This window comes from Xiphophorus couchianus, chromosome 22, assembly GCF_001444195.1.
Source record: "Xiphophorus couchianus chromosome 22, X_couchianus-1.0, whole genome shotgun sequence".
NCBI classification, from domain to species: domain Eukaryota; kingdom Metazoa; phylum Chordata; class Actinopteri; order Cyprinodontiformes; family Poeciliidae; genus Xiphophorus; species Xiphophorus couchianus.
In genome coordinates this window covers 18042605-18062023 of record NC_040249.1, presented here as the reverse complement: position 1 = coordinate 18062023, position 19419 = coordinate 18042605, and the positions used below count along the sequence as shown (strand labels likewise).

At 35.3% G+C, this 19419-nt stretch overlaps 1 protein-coding gene across 1 annotated transcript; it reads left to right on the top strand.

Annotated features, from left to right (window-relative positions):
• Positions 1-1454: 1454 nt before the first annotated feature.
• On the top strand, positions 1455-18893 carry gng4 (G protein subunit gamma 4). Its single transcript, XM_028007450.1, has 3 exons — positions 1455-2110; positions 5194-5299; positions 14764-18893. Exons 2-3 carry the CDS (start codon positions 5201-5203, stop codon positions 14890-14892), a joined length of 228 nt encoding a protein of 75 aa, XP_027863251.1. The 5' UTR covers positions 1455-2110; positions 5194-5200; the 3' UTR covers positions 14893-18893.
• Positions 18894-19419: the final 526 nt, after the last annotated feature.

The following is a 19419-nucleotide window of genomic DNA, read 5'->3' as shown; positions in this document are numbered from 1 at the left end:
AGGTTGATTTGTCTTAGAGAAAGGGAAGTCTTCTTCATTAATCATCATTCCTTCGTCTTACTTTACCTGAGTGACTCTTGGGGAAAGTGTTGCATTGTTTTGCTTGTTTACCATCTCGAATGCTTATCTACAAATCCTCCTCCATCTTCTCCTTTGCATCAAAGTGTTTTGTTTTTCAGTTTCTAATTTGTTTTGTTACGTAAGAGGAAGTCAAATAAGGCTGCGTGTGACTGAAGACAGTTTTATTTTTCCTGTTAATAACTTAAGCTATGCATAATTTAAGATCATTGTCTTAGTTTGTATTGTGTTTTTGTGCAGATTGGCATCATGGTTGTGTTGTTTTTCTTCTATTTTTTTGGTGTACATATGTGTGTGTCTGAATGGACAAACCAAGTGATAAATATTATAAATATATAAATATATATATAAATATCTGAATAAGTATTACGACACCTTGTTTTTATTGTGTCCATTTCTTTGTATGAAGAACAAGAGCGAGAAAATTAACTGATTTATTGACACTGCCTTTAAAAGCTCTAAATAAATTCTGCTTTGAACAAGAAACAAAGTAGAACAATCCAACCTTTAATTTAATACTTGTAGAGATTTGGTGGGAGTGGGACTCTGTTAAAGAGCATGTATTGTGCAAAATTCACATTTAGCACGAGTTTGTATTTACATTTGGGTTTCTACTGATTCTAAAAACAAGTTCTTAAAAAATAAATAAACCTTCAGCCATGTTTTGCCATTAAGTTAATTCTTGTTGGCACCTGGAAAATGAGTTGTTTCAAAAACATCTGGAATATAACGTCACCTCGCAACCCCAACAAATCCCACTTGTGAAAAATTATATATATATATATATATATATATATATATATATATACACTTTCTCATTGAATTCAATGAGAAAGTGTGTCCAAACTTTTGGTCTTTGGATTACTTATAAAAGAATACTATTAGAATACTAATAAAAAATATTAATACAATCTTTCTGTTGTATAAATTCAGTTATTATTCCATGAAAAAGAAGTAAACAGCTGAAATCTGCTGTTTTTATATCTGTTAGGTGTTTATTATGAAGATTTTCATAAAATAATTCAGATTCATCATAGCAACAAACAATCTAAAATTAATTATGCTATTTCCTGCCTACTGTTGGTTTCATTGGAGCATCAATAAATATGAAAATATGATGATTAGTAATTTTGTGACTTAATAAACAATTGAGATTGGGAAAATACACCATGTACCATCCGCGGTGCTGCGGGCTGGTTCTCTTAAAAGTTGATAACTGTCCAAAATAAACAACTAAAATCCACCTAAAAGTGGTTCATCAGACACAAAATCCACTTTCTTTCTCAGCCATCTGATCCCCAGACTTACATCCAGGTGAGCTGAAGAGAAAAAAGACATCAATTAACATGTACTCAGGTTAAATGTTGGATATATTTTAAGGCTTGTTACGCATCTCTGCCAGGGGGGAGATATCAACAAATACATGATTAAAATCTAGTTATTAATCCATGTGAAGAGAGCCGTCGTTAAAACTGGGTGAGGCCCGTCAGCTGCTGCGGGGAGGACCCGGTGATGTCAAAGCTGATGTAAAAATGAAACGGGGAAGCCTGCAGATCTCTGCCGCCTTGTGGAGCGGTAAATCAGGGAGGGGGAACAACAAACCCGTCCGCTTCTAATTAGAGTAGCAGGCGGTGCGTTTAGGGCCAGTTTGTCCACTGGAAACGCTCCGTCGCTGCTGCAGCAGCTCCTGGTCCGCGGATCTTGCAGCCTGTGCATCACAGATCTCTCTGTCACACCGAGGTTTCCCCCCTCTGCTGCATGCGTAACATCTCTCCGGGTCCAGCCGTGGAGCGCACCGACACCTGGCCGCTCGGATCGCATCAGAACCCGCTCGGATTTTCCTCCTTCAGATCAGAAGCGAGGCTGGGATTTCCTCCTATCGTTTCATTTTTTTTTTTATTATTCCTACACATCCTCCTCCTCCTCCTCCTTTTCTTCTTCTTCTTCTTCTTCTCCTCCTTCTTCTGTGTGTGTGTGTTGGGTGGAGTCAACCCGGAATTCTCCAAATTGGAAAAGCATTGGCACGTCTCAGGTAGGAAGCCTGATTTAATGTCTGCTTATAGTCGAGCATTTTAGTCCTTAAATCCAGATTTTTTAAATCTGATTCGTAGCGTGGGCTTTTCAGGTCCAAGCAGGGCCGCAGCTCTGTTTTTGTCTCCTTAGAAATAAGGAGAGGCGCCCGCGTCTCGTTTTGACAGATTTGACTCTACAATCAACAAAGGTGCGTTTGGATAAAACGACACAGGCGATCAGAGGCTGAAATCCAGTCGGATGAAGCCTCACGATGCGCGGATTGAGGGGGAATCTGTAGGCCTGGTAGCTTCGTGCGAGGGTGTGTGATTAGAAGCTGCAAATTGATCACAAATACAAAAAAAAAAGAGGCGATGCATTAGAAATGAAACACTCTATCTTCCATCTGCTTTATTATCTCTGACTTATCTCGGTTTGATACGATGGAAGTGAAGCACAAATAAAAGCAGGATGCATCCGGCTGCACCACACGTTGGTGGAAGGCTTCATGTCTTCATCCTTATGAAACACATCTGTGATTTGGTGCCTCCTCCTCTCCCTGCTGCTGCTGCTGCTGCTGCCAAACTGGGCCAAATCAGCGCTGAGGGGGGTCAAAACCAGAGCAAGTCTTGGTCACTGCTTGTCAAATGTGGTGACTGGAGGTGGGCAGAGTATCCAAACATTGTACTCAAGTAACTACTTCAACATATTTGTACTCAAGTAAGAGTAAAAAGGAGCCATCCAAGACTTAAAATAAGAGTTAAAACTTGTGTACCGAGTAACCAATCAAAACGTAAGTGAATTAATGTTTAAAAATTACATAAACAGATGGATCAAAATAGAAAGTTATGTGGAGAATTTGGTGTTTTAAAGACCAAGTGGAAAGTAATTTTTGTAAATAACATAATTATATAAAACCAGAGACAAAGAGATGGAAAAACAGTATTTTTTTCCCTTTTTATTTCTTTCCCAGATCAAACTTCTGTCTCGTTTTATGTGTCTGGACTGTTTGTTATTAACAGCCCTCAGCTTTTATAAACAAACTATTTATAGAGCTGACAATAAATCTAATCTAATCTAATTACAAAATAACAAAATGAGGCAAACATTTTTCCAAAGCAATTTCTTTCAATACAAAAAGCTTATGAAATTGTGGTGTGTGTCCGGTAAATGTTTGGCTAAAACAAGTTTGTTCTTCATTCAGTGGAGTTACTCACAGTGGGTAGAGGATCAAGAAATTTTACTCAAGTAAAAGTCACATTACTTTGTAATAAAGTTGCTCATACAAAAGTAAAAAGTGCAGCATAGTAAAATTACGCTAAAAAGTATTTTTTTTTTTTCCCCCCAAAAAAGTGAATCAAGTAAATGTAACTCTGATTCACACTCTTTGATTTTTTTTTAAAAAAAAGCTTTTTATCATTTTAGGCCAAGAAAGAAGATTAATTGTTTTCTGAATTTTTTTTTAACAAAACAACTCAAGCTTAGTCAGATTGGATGAATAAAGCCAGTGAACATCAGTTGTTAAAATTAGTCAGAGATTCTCAATAGAATCCAGGTCTGGACTTTGACTAGGCCATGCTAACACACAAGTAACCTCTCCATTGCAGTTCTAGTTGTAAGTTTAGGGGAAATCTAACAGGTTTTCTTCCAGTATTGCTCTTTGTTTAATCTATAACATATTTTATTTAATTTTGCTTATTCATGTTTTTATTTTCATATTTAATTTTTAAGTTTTTTTTCCTCTGCTGTCTCTTGGTTTGATTTGAATTTGATTTGTGGAGCCTTGAGGATTATTACATGTTTTTACAGTGTATGTTTGCATGTATGCTTATGCTTTGTACCACTGCAAAACTATTCTACCTGACAAATTATAAATAAATACAAATAAATAAAGTAGACCAACCTATCCATCTTTACATAAACTCTGAACAGGTTTCCTGTTCTCACTGAAGATAAGGCAGACCACAGCATAATGCCACAACCGCCATGTTTCACTGTGGAGATGATGTGTTCAGAGTGATGTGCAGTGTTTTGCAGTTTTGTTTCATGCTAAGTGTTTTGGATAAAGATGTTTTTAGGGGTATCAGATTAAAGGAGGCTGAATTTAAATAAACTTTCAAATTTTTGCTTCTACAAAAATGTTAAAACCAGGTTTTCTTTCCTGGTTCAGAATTATTTGTTAGCAGAACAGGTGGGGCAGCTAGATTAAGGCATGTTTTAAGGGGACCTATAATGGAAAATTAATATTTTTGCATGTTTTTGTCCTTCCATTTGGGTATCAACTGCTTCTAAAAACAACTCAGAGGCTTAAAAATAACTATCCCACTGTTTTTTGGTAATAAGTTTGTATTTTCTGGTGTCTGGAAAACAATCCGATTCAAAAACCTTGTGATTGTTGAATCACATTCCAATCCGCTGTTACCTAGCAACCCCAAAGTCCAGCTCATCACCTAGCAACCAAAGTTGAGCTCCAGCACGTTTGGATGCTATATGTGCTGTACAATGGCTGCTGGAAACGATAAGTGTTTTGCTGCTTACTTACCATTCAGAAACCACTTGATGGATTCTTCTTGGTTGTGCAGGAGGCTCCACTTCTGCTTTTCAAAGATATGGGTGTTCATCTGTTTGCAGCCATTTTTATGTGCTGCGTTGAGCTGGGGGTCTTGGCCAGCAGCCCCTTATTTTTGATTTAAAGTGACAAGAAGCCCTAAAACAGCTCAAAAAGGCAGAAGTGAGCAGACTGAAATTTCATAATCTAAGAATGATTTTGTGCAAAAAAATGTAATGAGCATGTTTTGTGTAGACCAAAACACAAAACCTATTCTAAACTGTTCACGGAAGCATGATAGGTCATCTTTAAGAGAAATCTAGGCAAAGAGTGGACAGATTTTCTCCAATTGAGGCAGGTTTGCGAACGTTACAAGATGAAATACTTTAAATACTTTACATAAGTGGCGAACACTTAAAATTTAGCTGCTCAAAAATAAACTGCACTGCACAAAATCTCTTTTCCAAGACCAATAAACAGGTTTGTAGGAACGGACTGCTGGAGACATGGCAGAGTTTCCTGCTCACTTTCTTTTCTACCTCTGCTGTCTGTCACAGGCACACCATGAAGGACAGCATCGCCAACAACAGCACAGCCAGCATCTCCCAGGCCAGGAAAGCAGTGGAGCAGCTGAAGATGGAGGCCTGCATGGACAGGATAAAGGTACACTGGTTGTGTTTGGTTTCAGGTTCAGCATTTGTGCAGGTTTATCTCTTCTTGGATCAGATGCATGAAAGTCCTCTTGCACACTAAGTGTTAAAAATGGTCTAGATTTGTATCTGATACTAATTGTAAGCATAGTGCCCTATAATACACTCAAGTTATCATGTTGTCATTTTATGAGAGATTATCTAAAAAGAATAGCCGTTTGCAGAATTGTTGACTTTGCAGAAATCAAGTGGTGACAGTAGAGAGAAACAAAAGTAAAAAGCCAGTCAGAATGCAACCATTTGCAAGCAGCTAGATAAACTCAGCAGTAATGGACGAGTACTGCGCGGCACTTAACCACAAAGAAAAAAACAGTCAAAGAGATACGGCTAACCATGCAATCACTAAGCAAGAAATACTTATTATGGAAAGAAAGTAAATAACATCAGACAGGAAAGATACTTAGCTACTTACAGAATCAATGGATAGGAAGTACTTTCTATTTAAAGAAAAGTTTAGAAAGTACACAAAGTTAACAGCAGCAATAGCTCTACAAATGACTTTGACCAGGAGAAGTTCAGAAAAGTTTCTCTAATACCTGATTATTAAAGCTAAATATTTGTTTTGCACTCAATTGAATACATTTTTAATGAGATGTTTGTGCTATTCACCATCTGTCAGGTTAAAACTGTGAGAACTTGCAGAACAACAAACAGTTTTATTCTTAACTCTGCTCCAATTTTGCTTTATTTAACATCAATTAGCCACTTTAATCAGACATTTGAATCACTAAGAGAAACTTTTGATTTATCCTAACCCTCTAAGATATTCTTTTGTTGATTCCAAATTCATTGTGTTATTTCTCTTTCTAGTATAATGAAGGTGCTGAAGGAAAATTCAGTTATTTGAATAACTTTTTTTGAGTTTAAATGATTAACCGGACCAGTATTGAGAGAGGTTGCCTTGAAAAAATGGTCGCAGTGTTACTAATGAAAGCGTAAGTTTGCTCTCTGACTGAAGGTAAACACTAATATTGGTTGCCAGGCGGGGACATTTTCATATCTAATCGCAGACACATTCTGCGCACATATGTCGATTTGTTTACATGTCTGAAGCTGTGGGTTGCTCCTCCGTTGGTTGGTCTGCAGACGCTGATGCCTACAAGTTTCCAGATTGCATGATGACAAGATTCACACTGTTCAGTTGTACCTGCCATATGGAGAGCTGAAAGAGCAAAGTCAGTCTTCTCCATGTTTGGATTTCCATAAAATGAAGCACAAGCACGATGTTTTTAGGTTGTAGTGGCAAAACTACTCAAGCTCCTTTTAGCTCTGCCTTTATCAGGATCTATAATTTGCGGTATTCTTCCCATAAGAACAAAAATGATAATACATCTGTGCTCTCTCTATAGTCAGTATCTGCTAAACCCATCCTAAACACCTGTACCGATATCGTTTTAGACTACATTTCATGTGGCAAAGAATATTTAGCCTGTCAACAACATAACTATCAAGACCAAAATCACTTCCTCTAAAGCAGATGAAGGTTTTTTTATTACATAACGCGTGCCACATTACATTTTCTTTAGGTGGAATATTGCTACTAGTTGAGTCTGTTCCCCTCTTCATTTTCATTTTGTGTCCATTTTACCATTTTGTTCATTTTACTTTGTACATGTAAATATTAGTTTACTTAGATATGGAGGTCGGCTATAATAAAAATGCTTAATTCTTCTTTATAAGTTATCATCCATAATTTGTACCTGCTTTATGCGGAAAGGTTGGAGCTTTTATTTTTTACATCCCTCTGCTATTCTTCAACTTCAAATTAATTATAGTAGTAGTAAAAACAATATGAGTATTGAAGTGTGAGGAACAATTAAGAAGTGGTTACAGAAATGTACTATGTATATATAATGTTGAACATTGCGTATGTCTTTGTAAATGTGTAATTTTAGTTTAATAGTTTTATGATTTGTAAACATTTAGATTTTCCGCTATTTTTGGTGTTATTTGTAAAGTTGCACAGTCAGAAATCAACAGTAATAATTTGGTTTATTCAGCCTTTCAAAGAGAAAAAAGTCAGAGTTCCAAGCTAAATATTTAATTTACAAACTAAATATTAATAAATATTTAGTGAGGAAGGTTATATAATTAGTTATTGATGGTAAACAATAAACTGAACTGACAGTATGACAGGAAATGTTATTTTTTTCTATTTTCTCCACTGTTTGGCTCATGAGATCATGAATAAATATGAGAAAAATAGAAAATATTATTAAATGATGTTACAGGGTAAAGTTTTTTAAGTCAAGAAACCAGTTTAAAATATTAATGTTTTTCAAGAACAAAACATTTGTATCATGTAGTTAGTCATACAGTTACCTATAAAAGGAGTAATAAATAACGTTTGTTTGTTGTTATCACAATAGTATTACAAAATATTAAATCATATCTATGCTGAAAATATTGAAATTGAAATGAACACTTTTCCCAAACTACTTCCAGCACCGTTTTTTTTTTTTTTTTTTGGTATTTTCTGTTGGGATCATTTTGGGTTCTCCTCATTTTGTATTTCCAAAGTTAAAAGTTCCCACTTGAAGGAAAAACACATAGATGCGTGCACCGCAGTAGGTGAACAAGCATGCATCTAAAACGACTTCATGGGAGAAAAAGTAAAACTGTTTCCAGAACCACATTACAGGAAAAACCCATAAGACTTCTGTGGATGACATGTTCTCAAATCTGAGCGATTTGAAGAAGTTTTGCAACATGTACAGTTGAAATGAAAGAAAGAAACCTTATTGTTTCTGTCATGCAAAATACATTAATCTTACAGCAAAAAATCTATTTGTGTGCTGGCATTGTTTTCTGAAAAACTAAAATCCTGCATCCGTACACAGAGTCATAACTAGATGAGCTAAATAAGATCAGAACAAAGTCTGAAGTTCCTGGTTTTCTCTGCCTGAGTTCCCTTTGTTTATCTTCCAGCTCTAAATGTTGACGGAAACATAATAAATATGATGGATGTTTGTTTATGAAGAATTTCTGGGATGAGATTAAAGCTGGTTAATGAGAAGTCGGACATGATTCATGCTTAAATCCTGCTTAATAAAAGATGGATTTACTAGAAGTAGCAGAAGAGATGTTTACTTTAGACAAATATGTTCATCGCTTAAGCAAAGCTAGACATTTAAGAAAACAAGAAGTGTTTCTGTATCTATTTAATGATTAATTGATTTTTTTATCTCCATCCTCATAGACCATAAACGTTTTACCAGTTCGCCTTGCGTCAATCAGTGCACGCTCTCTTACTTTGGTATTTATGGATGTTGAATTTCTCTTCAGTGATCCGGTCCAGAAGTGATATTACATTTATGCCAGAACTATGAACTTAAAGAGCGCAATACTTTTTTTAATAAAACGGAAAGCAAACAGACTCTTTCAACCCCAAAAACAGTTGCATGAAAACGTTTTACAGCTTTTAGGAATAGGAAGGAGTTTACAAGAAATTTAGATGTGTTTTTTCTGTGTTTATTCAATTTTTCAAAACTGAAAACTTTCTAATCATGTTCTTAGAAACTCACAAATGTTTGGTTTTATGGGATGTAAGTCACAGATATGATGGTTCAAAATGTATAACACTTAAAAACCTGGAATGTTACCAGGAGTTTGTGCAGTTTTAAAAGCCACTGTAGAAGCGACTCAGCCCACCAGTGAAGATCTCATCGTCCCAATGATTTGAAAAGTGCTGCTGGCATCAAATTACCACTGGGTAGCCAGACAGATTTCACTGCAAAGAAGCAGATTGCAAGAGCTGTATCATCGTCACGCATGGCTAAAAATCTGCACACTTCTGTTTTATTTTTTTCTGCTCTAACTACAGTACCGTCGCTAGTTTCTTCCAGATGATCTACTTCATTTTATTTCTGTCTGCAATGGTACACCTGCGATCTGTTTGCAACTTCTCCGCAGCTAAAAAAGCTCAAAAATCACAAATTATACTTGTGTGAGGATAGGGTACAATTGCTTAAAGTGAAAATAAAGAATTTCTAAGCTAAAGCTATAAAGCCGAAGACGCCGTCTGTCTACTTTCTGAAAAACCCTCTGCTCAGTCCTTCACAAAGTGGAACTTTAACAAAGTCGTCTCCAAAAGAACAACCCAATTATTTTCATAATGAAACGAAATGCAGTAATTATATAAACTGCAGAGAGCAGGAGCCCCACAGGAGGAAAAGTGGTACTGCACTGAGGGTGTCATTAGGCCCAGACTGATTGTAATTACACTTCAGCCCCATGATGGAGGGAGAGTCCTTCTAATTAGCACTGATCACATTTCTTTGGCTGGCTGAGCAATTAATGAGAAAGTGGTGATCCCTGCTCCTTCCACTGATACCAACCTCCTCTCAGCAGATTTCTTACTTAAGTTTAAGAGAAAACCAAAACTCTCGTAAAAATCTGTAAGTTTTATGTTTTTACGGAGGAACAAAGACGTAAAAATCGAGGATTTTGCTGAAGAAACTCAAGTGTGAAGACTATAGTGGTGATATGCTCCTGCACGTTGAAGGTTATGTAAACATAGACTTATTAAAGCTGCAGTACAAAACGTTTGTAATAAAAATAGATGTTATTCACATATTTGTATTAGGAGGAGGGTTTTAGTGCTGCCAATCACTCTTGTGTACCCATGTTGCTCTGTGCTACGTTACGTTCATCGTTAGCATCCATGTTTACTTCTGTATCCAAATGGAAAAACATTGTTAAATTTGGTTCACCAAAATGTTTTACAGCTACAATCCAATAGCTTCACCACAGTTGTGCAAATTCATTCAGTAACTCACTTCAGGCACGAACACAATGTGTGAAAATACGGCAAAACAAGCAGCTGGTTCAACAAGCCGGCAGGCGACAGTCACGTCAGCGTCTAATCAACACTTCATTTTCATTTGATACGCATGTCTAGCAAAAGTTCATATCTATTCCTGATATGTACTCATATTGTTGTTGCTTTTGTAAACAGTTGTGGATGTGTCCTGGCTCAAAGGGAACGCTGTTTGCACCATCAGCCTCAGGGAAGAAAGGAAACGACTCCCGGAGCACATGAGGAGCTTCTGAACGACAATGATGACACAGTCATTTCAGCTGCACAACAAGCTCTTTATAACACATGTTAAGACCTTCTATCTAATAAACAAAAATTTCAAATGTCACAGTTATGAGACTGACCTTAACTTTAAAGAGGGAAATAAAAAAAAGCCCTACTGCGGTGCACGCATCTATGTGTTTTTCCTTCAAGTGGGAACTTTTAACTTTGGAAATACAAAATGAGGAGAACCCAAAATGATCCCAACAGAAAATACCAAAAAAAAAAAAAAAAAAACGGTGCTGGAAGTAGTTTGGGAAAAGTGTTCATTTCAATTTCAATATTTTCAGCATAGATATGATTTAATATTTTGTAATACTATTGTGATAACAACAAACAAACGTTATTTATTACTCCTTTTATAGGTAACTGTATGACTAACTACATGATACAAATGTTTTGTTCTTGAAAAACATTAATATTTTAAACTGGTTTCTTGACTTAAAAAACTTTACCCTGTAACATCATTTAATAATATTTTCTATTTTTCTCATATTTATTCATGATCTCATGAGCCAAACAGTGGAGAAAATAGAAAAAAATAACATTTCCTGTCATACTGTCAGTTCAGTTTATTGTTTACCATCAATAACTAATTATATAACCTTCCTCACTAAATATTTATTAATATTTAGTTTGTAAATTAAATATTTAGCTTGGAACTCTGACTTTTTTCTCTTTGAAAGGCTGAATAAACCAAATTATTACTGTTGATTTCTGACTGTGCAACTTTACAAATAACACCAAAAATAGCGGAAAATCTAAATGTTTACAAATCATAAAACTATTAAACTAAAATTACACATTTACAAAGACATACGCAATGTTCAACATTATATATACATAGTACATTTCTGTAACCACTTCTTAATTGTTCCTCACACTTCAATACTCATATTGTTTTTACTACTACTATAATTAATTTGAAGTTGAAGAATAGCAGAGGGATGTAAAAAATAAAAGCTCCAACCTTTCCGCATAAAGCAGGTACAAATTATGGATGATAACTTATAAAGAAGAATTAAGCATTTTTATTATAGCCGACCTCCATATCTAAGTAAACTAATATTTACATGTACAAAGTAAAATGAACAAAATGGTAAAATGGACACAAAATGAAAATGAAGAGGGGAACAGACTCAACTAGTAGCAATATTCCACCTAAAGAAAATGTAATGTGGCACGCGTTATGTAATAAAAAAACCTTCATCTGCTTTAGAGGAAGTGATTTTGGTCTTGATAGTTATGTTGTTGACAGGCTAAATATTCTTTGCCACATGAAATGTAGTCTAAAACGATATCGGTACAGGTGTTTAGGATGGGTTTAGCAGATACTGACTATAGAGAGAGCACAGATGTATTATCATTTTTGTTCTTATGGGAAGAAGAAAAATACATTTCTTCTTGATATTTACAGTAGATACTTGAAGGTTTTGGGTCAAAACTAAACAGAATAAAGAGAAAAGAAAATGTTAATTTGTCACAGTCGCATGTTTACCATATGAAATAAAAGAGATCCTATTTGCTAATTATGTTGAGCTTAGTTGGAGAAAACAGAAAAAGGAATATGATTTATATCACTTTGAAGTTGCTTATTTATTCAGCCTAGTTTAATAAACTTAGTGAAAGCAGATTTAGCTGCACCAAAGTCTGCTTTTGAGTAAAAGTCACTGGACAGATCTGTTCCTCTTTACTATGAAATTAAAGAAAATTAAAAAAGTGTAATTTACTGAAAGATAATTATTTTGTGTTAATTAATATTTTATATTTATTTTGTATTATTGATTTTATTCAAAAGTAAAAAGCCTCAATGGCCAAGTTTTTATCATTCCTGAATTCCAGTCAGGGGCCGCACAAAATCAATCCGGGGCCCTCAAATGGCCCCTACGCCGCACTTTGGACACCCTACCTTGACAAATTACACATTGTATACTAAAAGTAAATGTGTCTCTTTAAATCAGCGTTTTTAAGTCAGAAGATTTGTCTGACATGCAGATGCACATAAAATGATTCCTTAACATTTTGATTTCTGAAGTCGGAACCGTTGCTGATCATATTTTTGGCTTTGTGCTGCATCGTTGTCGAAGCGAGTGCTTCACATGGCCGGATGATGAGCGTTGTGTGATGCATTCTCCCCTGAGAGCAGCAGTGGGTGAGGTGAAGTGGCAGGCGGGAGATCAGATGGCTCTCTGCTCCGTGCGGATCCCCGGGCCCCGGCCGTCCCTCTGCTGCAGCTGCTCCTCTGCTCTCCATTTGCCTCCCCTCCTGTAACTCCCACTCCGCTCCCGAGTGGAAGCCTGCGCTCACATACAGTCTGGCTGTACTGTAAAAAGATCAGGCCTACAACTAACGATTTGCTTACTAATCGATTATTCTGACAATTAATCGATAAATGGGATAAAAAAGGCACATTTTACAGGTTTTTCCTTTAACCACTTTAAGGAGCTGGTGTGTGTAACTTTTATAAAACTGTCACCATGTTGTGATTGTTTGTTATGAGACAGATAATATGTGAAAACATCGATTTCCTCCCTGAGCTTCTGTTGGTTCTGGATCTGTCTGATTTTTTTCAATCAGGCCTGTTGCAGTAATCAATGCGACTAACGATAAACGCATTGATGAGTTTCTGTAGATCTTGTTGGGATGTTAGTCCTTTAGTCCTTTTAAATGTTCTTCGGGTGATAGAAGACTGACTTTGTAACCGTCTTTATGTGACTCTGAAGGTTCAGTTTTGTGTTTTAAAATATAGTTTAGTTTTATTTTGTTGTGACTTTTTGTTTGTTTAATTCGGTTCATTGTAATTAATTTTTAGAGTGTGTTAATTACATATTGTTTTGTTTCTGTTTAGTTTTTATTAGTTATAATATCATGTTTTTTCATACTTTGGTTAAGTTTTAGGTGCAGAAAAAGGTCAAAGTATCGTATTGTAACTAGGTAATGAATACTCAACAAAAAATAAGATTTTCAAAACATTTATTCAATTATTGTTGAACAAACTGACTGGTGTTTTCTGTTGCCAGGAGAAATATGAAGTGCCGTAATTTGCTGACGTCTGACGTAAACTGTTTATGTGTGCAGTTCGAAAGGCTAATAAGTAGATTAATTAAATCTGTAATTTCAGTATCTTTTAGTTAGTTTAATAAACACACAATATAGTTCCAGTTAGTTGTAGTTTTTCTCCATTAATTACCATTTTTATTTATTTCCATTAGCTTTGAAGATGTTCCATAAGAGCAGATCTAATCAGTCTAGCTCTATGGCTTTATTATTTATTTTACATTATATTTCAAATTTCTAACTTCTAACTAACCATTAGAAAGAAGGTTTGTTGCAGTTTATTTTTTACATGTTTGACCAACGTAGTCAACATGATGATTTTTTAACTTTAAAAAAAAAAAAAGGCTGTAATTCTCCTGAACAAATTAAAGTTTTGTTGTTTTTACATGTTTGACCAAGTTTTTGAAGCTATTTACGTGTGCTGCAGAGTAATCAAATAAATCTGCAATTCAGTACATTTATGCCTCAGTTTAAAAAAAGGAACATTTTAAGTCAATCGGCCAGAGTTGTGTGCTAACTAGTTACATTCACTATTACATTTACTTGAGTAACCTTTTTTAAAAAAAAAAAAATAACGAAAAAATATTTAGGAGTATTTTTACTATGCTGTACTTTTTACTTTTACTTGAGTAAATTTATCATAACGTATTTCTACTCTTAGTTGAATAAAATTTCTGGATTTTCTACCCAGTGAATGAAAAACAACATTTTTAAAACTAGAAATTCACCAGACACAGACTCACACCTGCAGTTTTTGCTAAAGATTTTGATCGAGTTTTTTATTGAAAGAAACTGATTTGGAAAAAAAATGTTTTGTCTGATTTTGTTATTTTTTGCTACGTATATGAATTATTGTCATTTTGATCCTTAGAATACAAAAATTTTCATTTAACTTTATACTTTGGTCCGTCTGATGATGAAATTTTCAAAAATTAAATGACTGATATTTTGATCAGACCTTTTACTAAATACTGTTTACTTTTACTTGAATAATTTCTTGGATGGATACTTTTACTTTTACTTGAATAATTTCTTGGATGGACACTTTTACTTTTGCTTGAATAAAAATATGAGGAAGTAGTGCTCTGGGTATTCTACTCACCTCTTGTATCGGCCGATACTAAACCTCAGATATCTGTTTTTGTATCAGAAGTGAAAAAAGTGGATCATTTTAACTGTCTGCTTGACAGATAAAATGTCAAATAGAAGATGGATTTCTGTAAATATGAAAACTCTTAAAATTTTGACGAACATCTGTTCCCGGTACATCCACACCCCAGGTCTCCAAAGCAGCTGCAGACCTGATGGCGTACTGCGACGCCCACACACGCGAGGACCCCCTCATCGTTCCCGTCCCCGCCTCCGAGAACCCGTTCCGGGAGAAGAAGTTCTTCTGCAACATCCTCTGATGAGCCACCGCCGCCGCCGCAGCAGCCGCTACGAGTGCAGGCTTGACGTTGCCTGGCTTCTCTGTCTTCACCACACCTGAAGCTATTGGCCATCAAAGGCGTTGAGTTGAGTTTTGCCTGGTGGACACTCTGTTGTTGCTGGTCAGCTCTGTCTTAGTGGCTGAGGGTTTTGGGGGAGTCAGCCACCGAACTGGCAACCCAGTGAGCGTTACCATGTCTTGTTAAATAGGTTTGTTATTGCTTTGTTGTTAGAGAACAGCCTTGCTCAGTGCTTAATGAGATGAAAGATGTGTTTTTTCTTTTTCTTTTTGAATTTTCTTGTGCTAGATCGTAACTTGCCTCAGGAAACAGAAAATTTGCCCAGTGTTGAAACTTCTACATCATGTTTTCCCCTTTTACTTTATCCAGAGCAAAGTTTTCAAAGTTTTTAATTAATTTTCCAAAGAGTGGTGCAGTTTGATTTTATAGCAACATTGAAATTTAATTTGATGCCTCCTTTTAATCTGATAGGAGTCTCAGAAAATTAACTTTCTTTTTTGGAGCCTCAAGCTGGAAAAAAGCAACTTCAAATTTCATTTAAAATCTAGATTTGACTTGGACTCATGGACCGGGACTCAAGTCTGATTGGGATTCTTTATAATCAGAGGTTAAAACAATCTGATATGACTGCAGCTCTGACACATAACACATCGTATTTGCATAATATTCCTATGAAAACATTAGCTTGATTTATTAGCTTTGGCAGACCTTCACTCTAGCCACTTCCTGCTTATCAAAATAAAAGCATTTCCATTATTTTCATTCAAAAATGTCAAAATACTTTCTTATCTACTCTTTCCACAGTGCCCCAGGCATAATGTATAAATAATACTAAATAATATAAATAATTTATACCTTACTTTGGAGCATATTTACCTGTTATGCTTTACAAAACGGTTTTAAATCATTCAAATTCAGGTGGAGAAAAACTTGTAACCCCCAAATAGTTCAGTATAGAGTTAAGGAGTTCATGTCTTTAATGCAGGGATTGACGAAATAAAAGCATATGGTTTTATTCATTCACAAATTTAAACATTTTAAAGACGAGAGACCTGACGAACACTCTTCCTGTGACGATGTGAGACCTCATGTAGACAAATTCTAAAAACTTGACTTAAACTCAAACCAAATCTGTTAGACTTGGTTTGATTGGGAAGCAAAAACCCAACATTTGTTACATTTTTGTTGATATTGTATAACTAAGTTCATCGCCATAATAATGACCACACAGGTGTCTCTCCAGCTGAATAAATATCATATTAAACATCATGTACTTGATGAAAAAATGACTTTAGTTATGAATTGAGAGAAACGACATCTGCACTTCACCCGTCAGGATTCGCCGAAAGCACAAAGAAACAGTTTCCTGTAATAAATCACTTAATTTGCACTGACAATAAGAGAGAGAAGGCTGCAGATCAATTCTGTTGCAAGTAATTAGATTGAATCTATTTATTAAAGGGTGCAATGACAACAATCAGGTGACTTTTTCAAAATTATCACAACAAACACAAATTATTCATTTGCTTTGGTGTTTTCTTTGTTTTGCTCCCAGTTTATTTTATCCCCTACAAATAAGAGACATTATGAGGTGGTGTAGCTCCCGACTGGAGTATTATCTTTCAATTTGCAGGGGGAGTTTTCCTCCCTGTTTATTTTCTGGGCCTGTTTCCTGAGACTGGTTACTTTTGTTTATTATCTTTTTTTGCCTGTCCAATAGAGTGAATGGCACGGCCTTTGACATTAATGCCGGACCAGAGGCCTGCATGTTTCTCCGCTCCTCCTCTTTTTGACAGCTGCCTCTCTTTCCGAGGGACTGTCGGTCTTTTAGAGTGTACAGTATGTTACAGTGCCAATTTCTGTGAGAGCAGCGTGATTCTCACCCTGCAGGCCCTGCAGCCCTTTCTTTCCCTTTTGTTCGTTTCGGCGGAGAAAGCACACTGTCGAAACGTTTCCTTTACATGGTAGTTGAATAGCATTTGCTAATTTTTACAATAACTTGTTATGATCGTTAATATTATTGTTATTATCAGTAGTAATATTGAATATTTGTTGCACAGCACTGACAGGTACATGACGTGTAGTGCTACTATAAGCTTGTATGAAGAAACAATTGTTTATAAATCATTGCAATTATTGATACTATCTCTGTATTTTTTAAGAACAACAATAAGGGTTGTTTACACGATATGATCCCTTTAGTGGTTCAGGCCTTTTTTTTTTTGCCTCATTTCTGTAAAATTGAGAGAAATTTCCTCCCTCCTGTTACTTGAATTTTACCTTCAACATACGAATCACACCCCTGATACAGGTTGTGTTTACGGTTTTATTTCATGTGAAGATGGTGCCAAATCTACAGCAAAGATTAAAACATCTAAAGATGAAAAATGCATGGATTTGTTTCTGTCTACAACAGGGAGGACTGTTATAATATGAAATGTCGCACCGTTATTGACTTTTATTGGTGTTTCGGCGCCAGATGTAATTATTGGCACCCCTGGTAAAAGATAATGTAGAAAGCATTAAAATCCAATTAATTTTTCAAAACAGAAGATTTATCTCGCATTGAATATTTGGGAAAATTTCAACCTTTAATTTTAGTGCAGAAGAAAACCTAATTCTAAGAAGTAATCGTGTTTTTATTCACATAATACAGATTGTTCAGATTATGCTGCAGGACTATTATTGGATGTAGGATAAATGGCCATAAAGATCAAATGTTTTGAATCACTACTCCATATAATGAAGCTTTTTTTTTGTTTTTGCTTTTTCTATAGCAAGACATAGGAGCTTGTTTTAAGTTAATAATTCCTTAATATTGATTAAGAAAATACTAGTTCTATTGGAAGATAAATTCACTTATAACAATGTTATATTATGAATTAAATAATTTGTCGATGGAACTAGTACTTTTTCATCAATATTAAGAAGTTATTGACTTAAAACAAGCTCATATTTCTTGCTGAAAGGTTATTTGTAAGTTAGTTTTGTCTTATTTCAAGTGTATTAAGATATTTTGTGTTTTTGTTTCTTGGCTACATGAAGCCAAGAAGCTTCTTCATATGGTATGCCTGGAAAAATACAAATAAAACCAATAAATAAAAATAGCAAACCATTTGCAGTTTTAATGCAGATTTTTTTAAAAACATTTCTTGATATTTTGAGGAGCCGATAATGCTTTGCACTCTCAGAGGAAAAGCAGGGACGATTGTAAAGAAATAGACCCACAGCATTACAGAACCTCTACCATACTTAACATTAGGTATAAAGTTGTTTTTTTATATTATTGTTCTTTTATATAGACAACATTTTAAAACATCTTGGCCTAATCTGACCAAATCACATGACTCCAGTTAAATTTGCAGAAGCATTTTGAAAATTTCACATTTACATTTGATATGGTAGGAAAGAAGACATTTTTTTAACAACACGGCATGTGGATAACCTCTTCTTATTCTTACAAAGACTTGCATATTCCAAGATGCCACCATTTTCTACACATTTACCTCACATAATTGCCATGTTTTCTTGTTTTTACCATTTTGAAGAGTGGTTGGCAAAGAGAAATTTGCTTTATTTTGTCATATTATATCACATTCTTGAAAAATTGGATGAACTTTAAGAAGGAAAGTACATTTGTTATTTGGGAATTATGCACTGTACAAGCAATTTTCTTTTAAGGAACTAAAATCAAAAGGTTGGATTTTTCTAAATTTTTTAGTGGGATTAAAAAAATGCTGCAATACGGGCTGAATTTATTTTAAGAACATTTAAGCATCTTTACCAGTGGTGCCAATAAATGCGGCTGGCCCTGTACTCTGCACAGTATGATCACGCTGGAGCCTGGATGTGCCAATAAAACGAGCAGCTGTATGAATGATAATATGGAGGAAAAGCATTTAAATAGAAGGCTTTGTAAACCCTTTGAAGAATCAAATGAATTAAAGGAAAACGGTAACCCATTTGTGTCTCTCCGCTTCATGTCTCGCCTCTTTGAGGTTTCCAGCCAGTGTCTGATCACACTGGGAGCATTAAAGGCCAAATGGTTGAGTCTCACAGAGGAAACATGCTGCTGCTGTTGTGCAGTGGAGACCTCCTGTGGCTGAGTGGAGCCACAGGCCATCTGGATGCTCTCTACATCTGTTGTGACACTTTTAAAAAAAATATCTGATTCATTTCGACCTCAGTTTGTTTCCCTGCAAAAGCACACAGAGGAGAAGATAATGCATGCAGAGCCTTTATTTGCATGAAGTATACATACAATAATACCCTTTTTTTTATTATTGTATGTTTATTTTGTAGCTGTTCTTTTTGTGCCCATTCATTCACAGCCTCAACTTTGAATAGAATAAGCTCCTTCTACTGTTTTTGTTTTTTTTCATATTATAGCTCTTTCCATCCTCCTCAAAAAGTGAATTTATTTTTAGATATTCACTTTAAAAAGTCAAAACATTGTCATATGAATTCATTGCACATAGTGCTAAACTT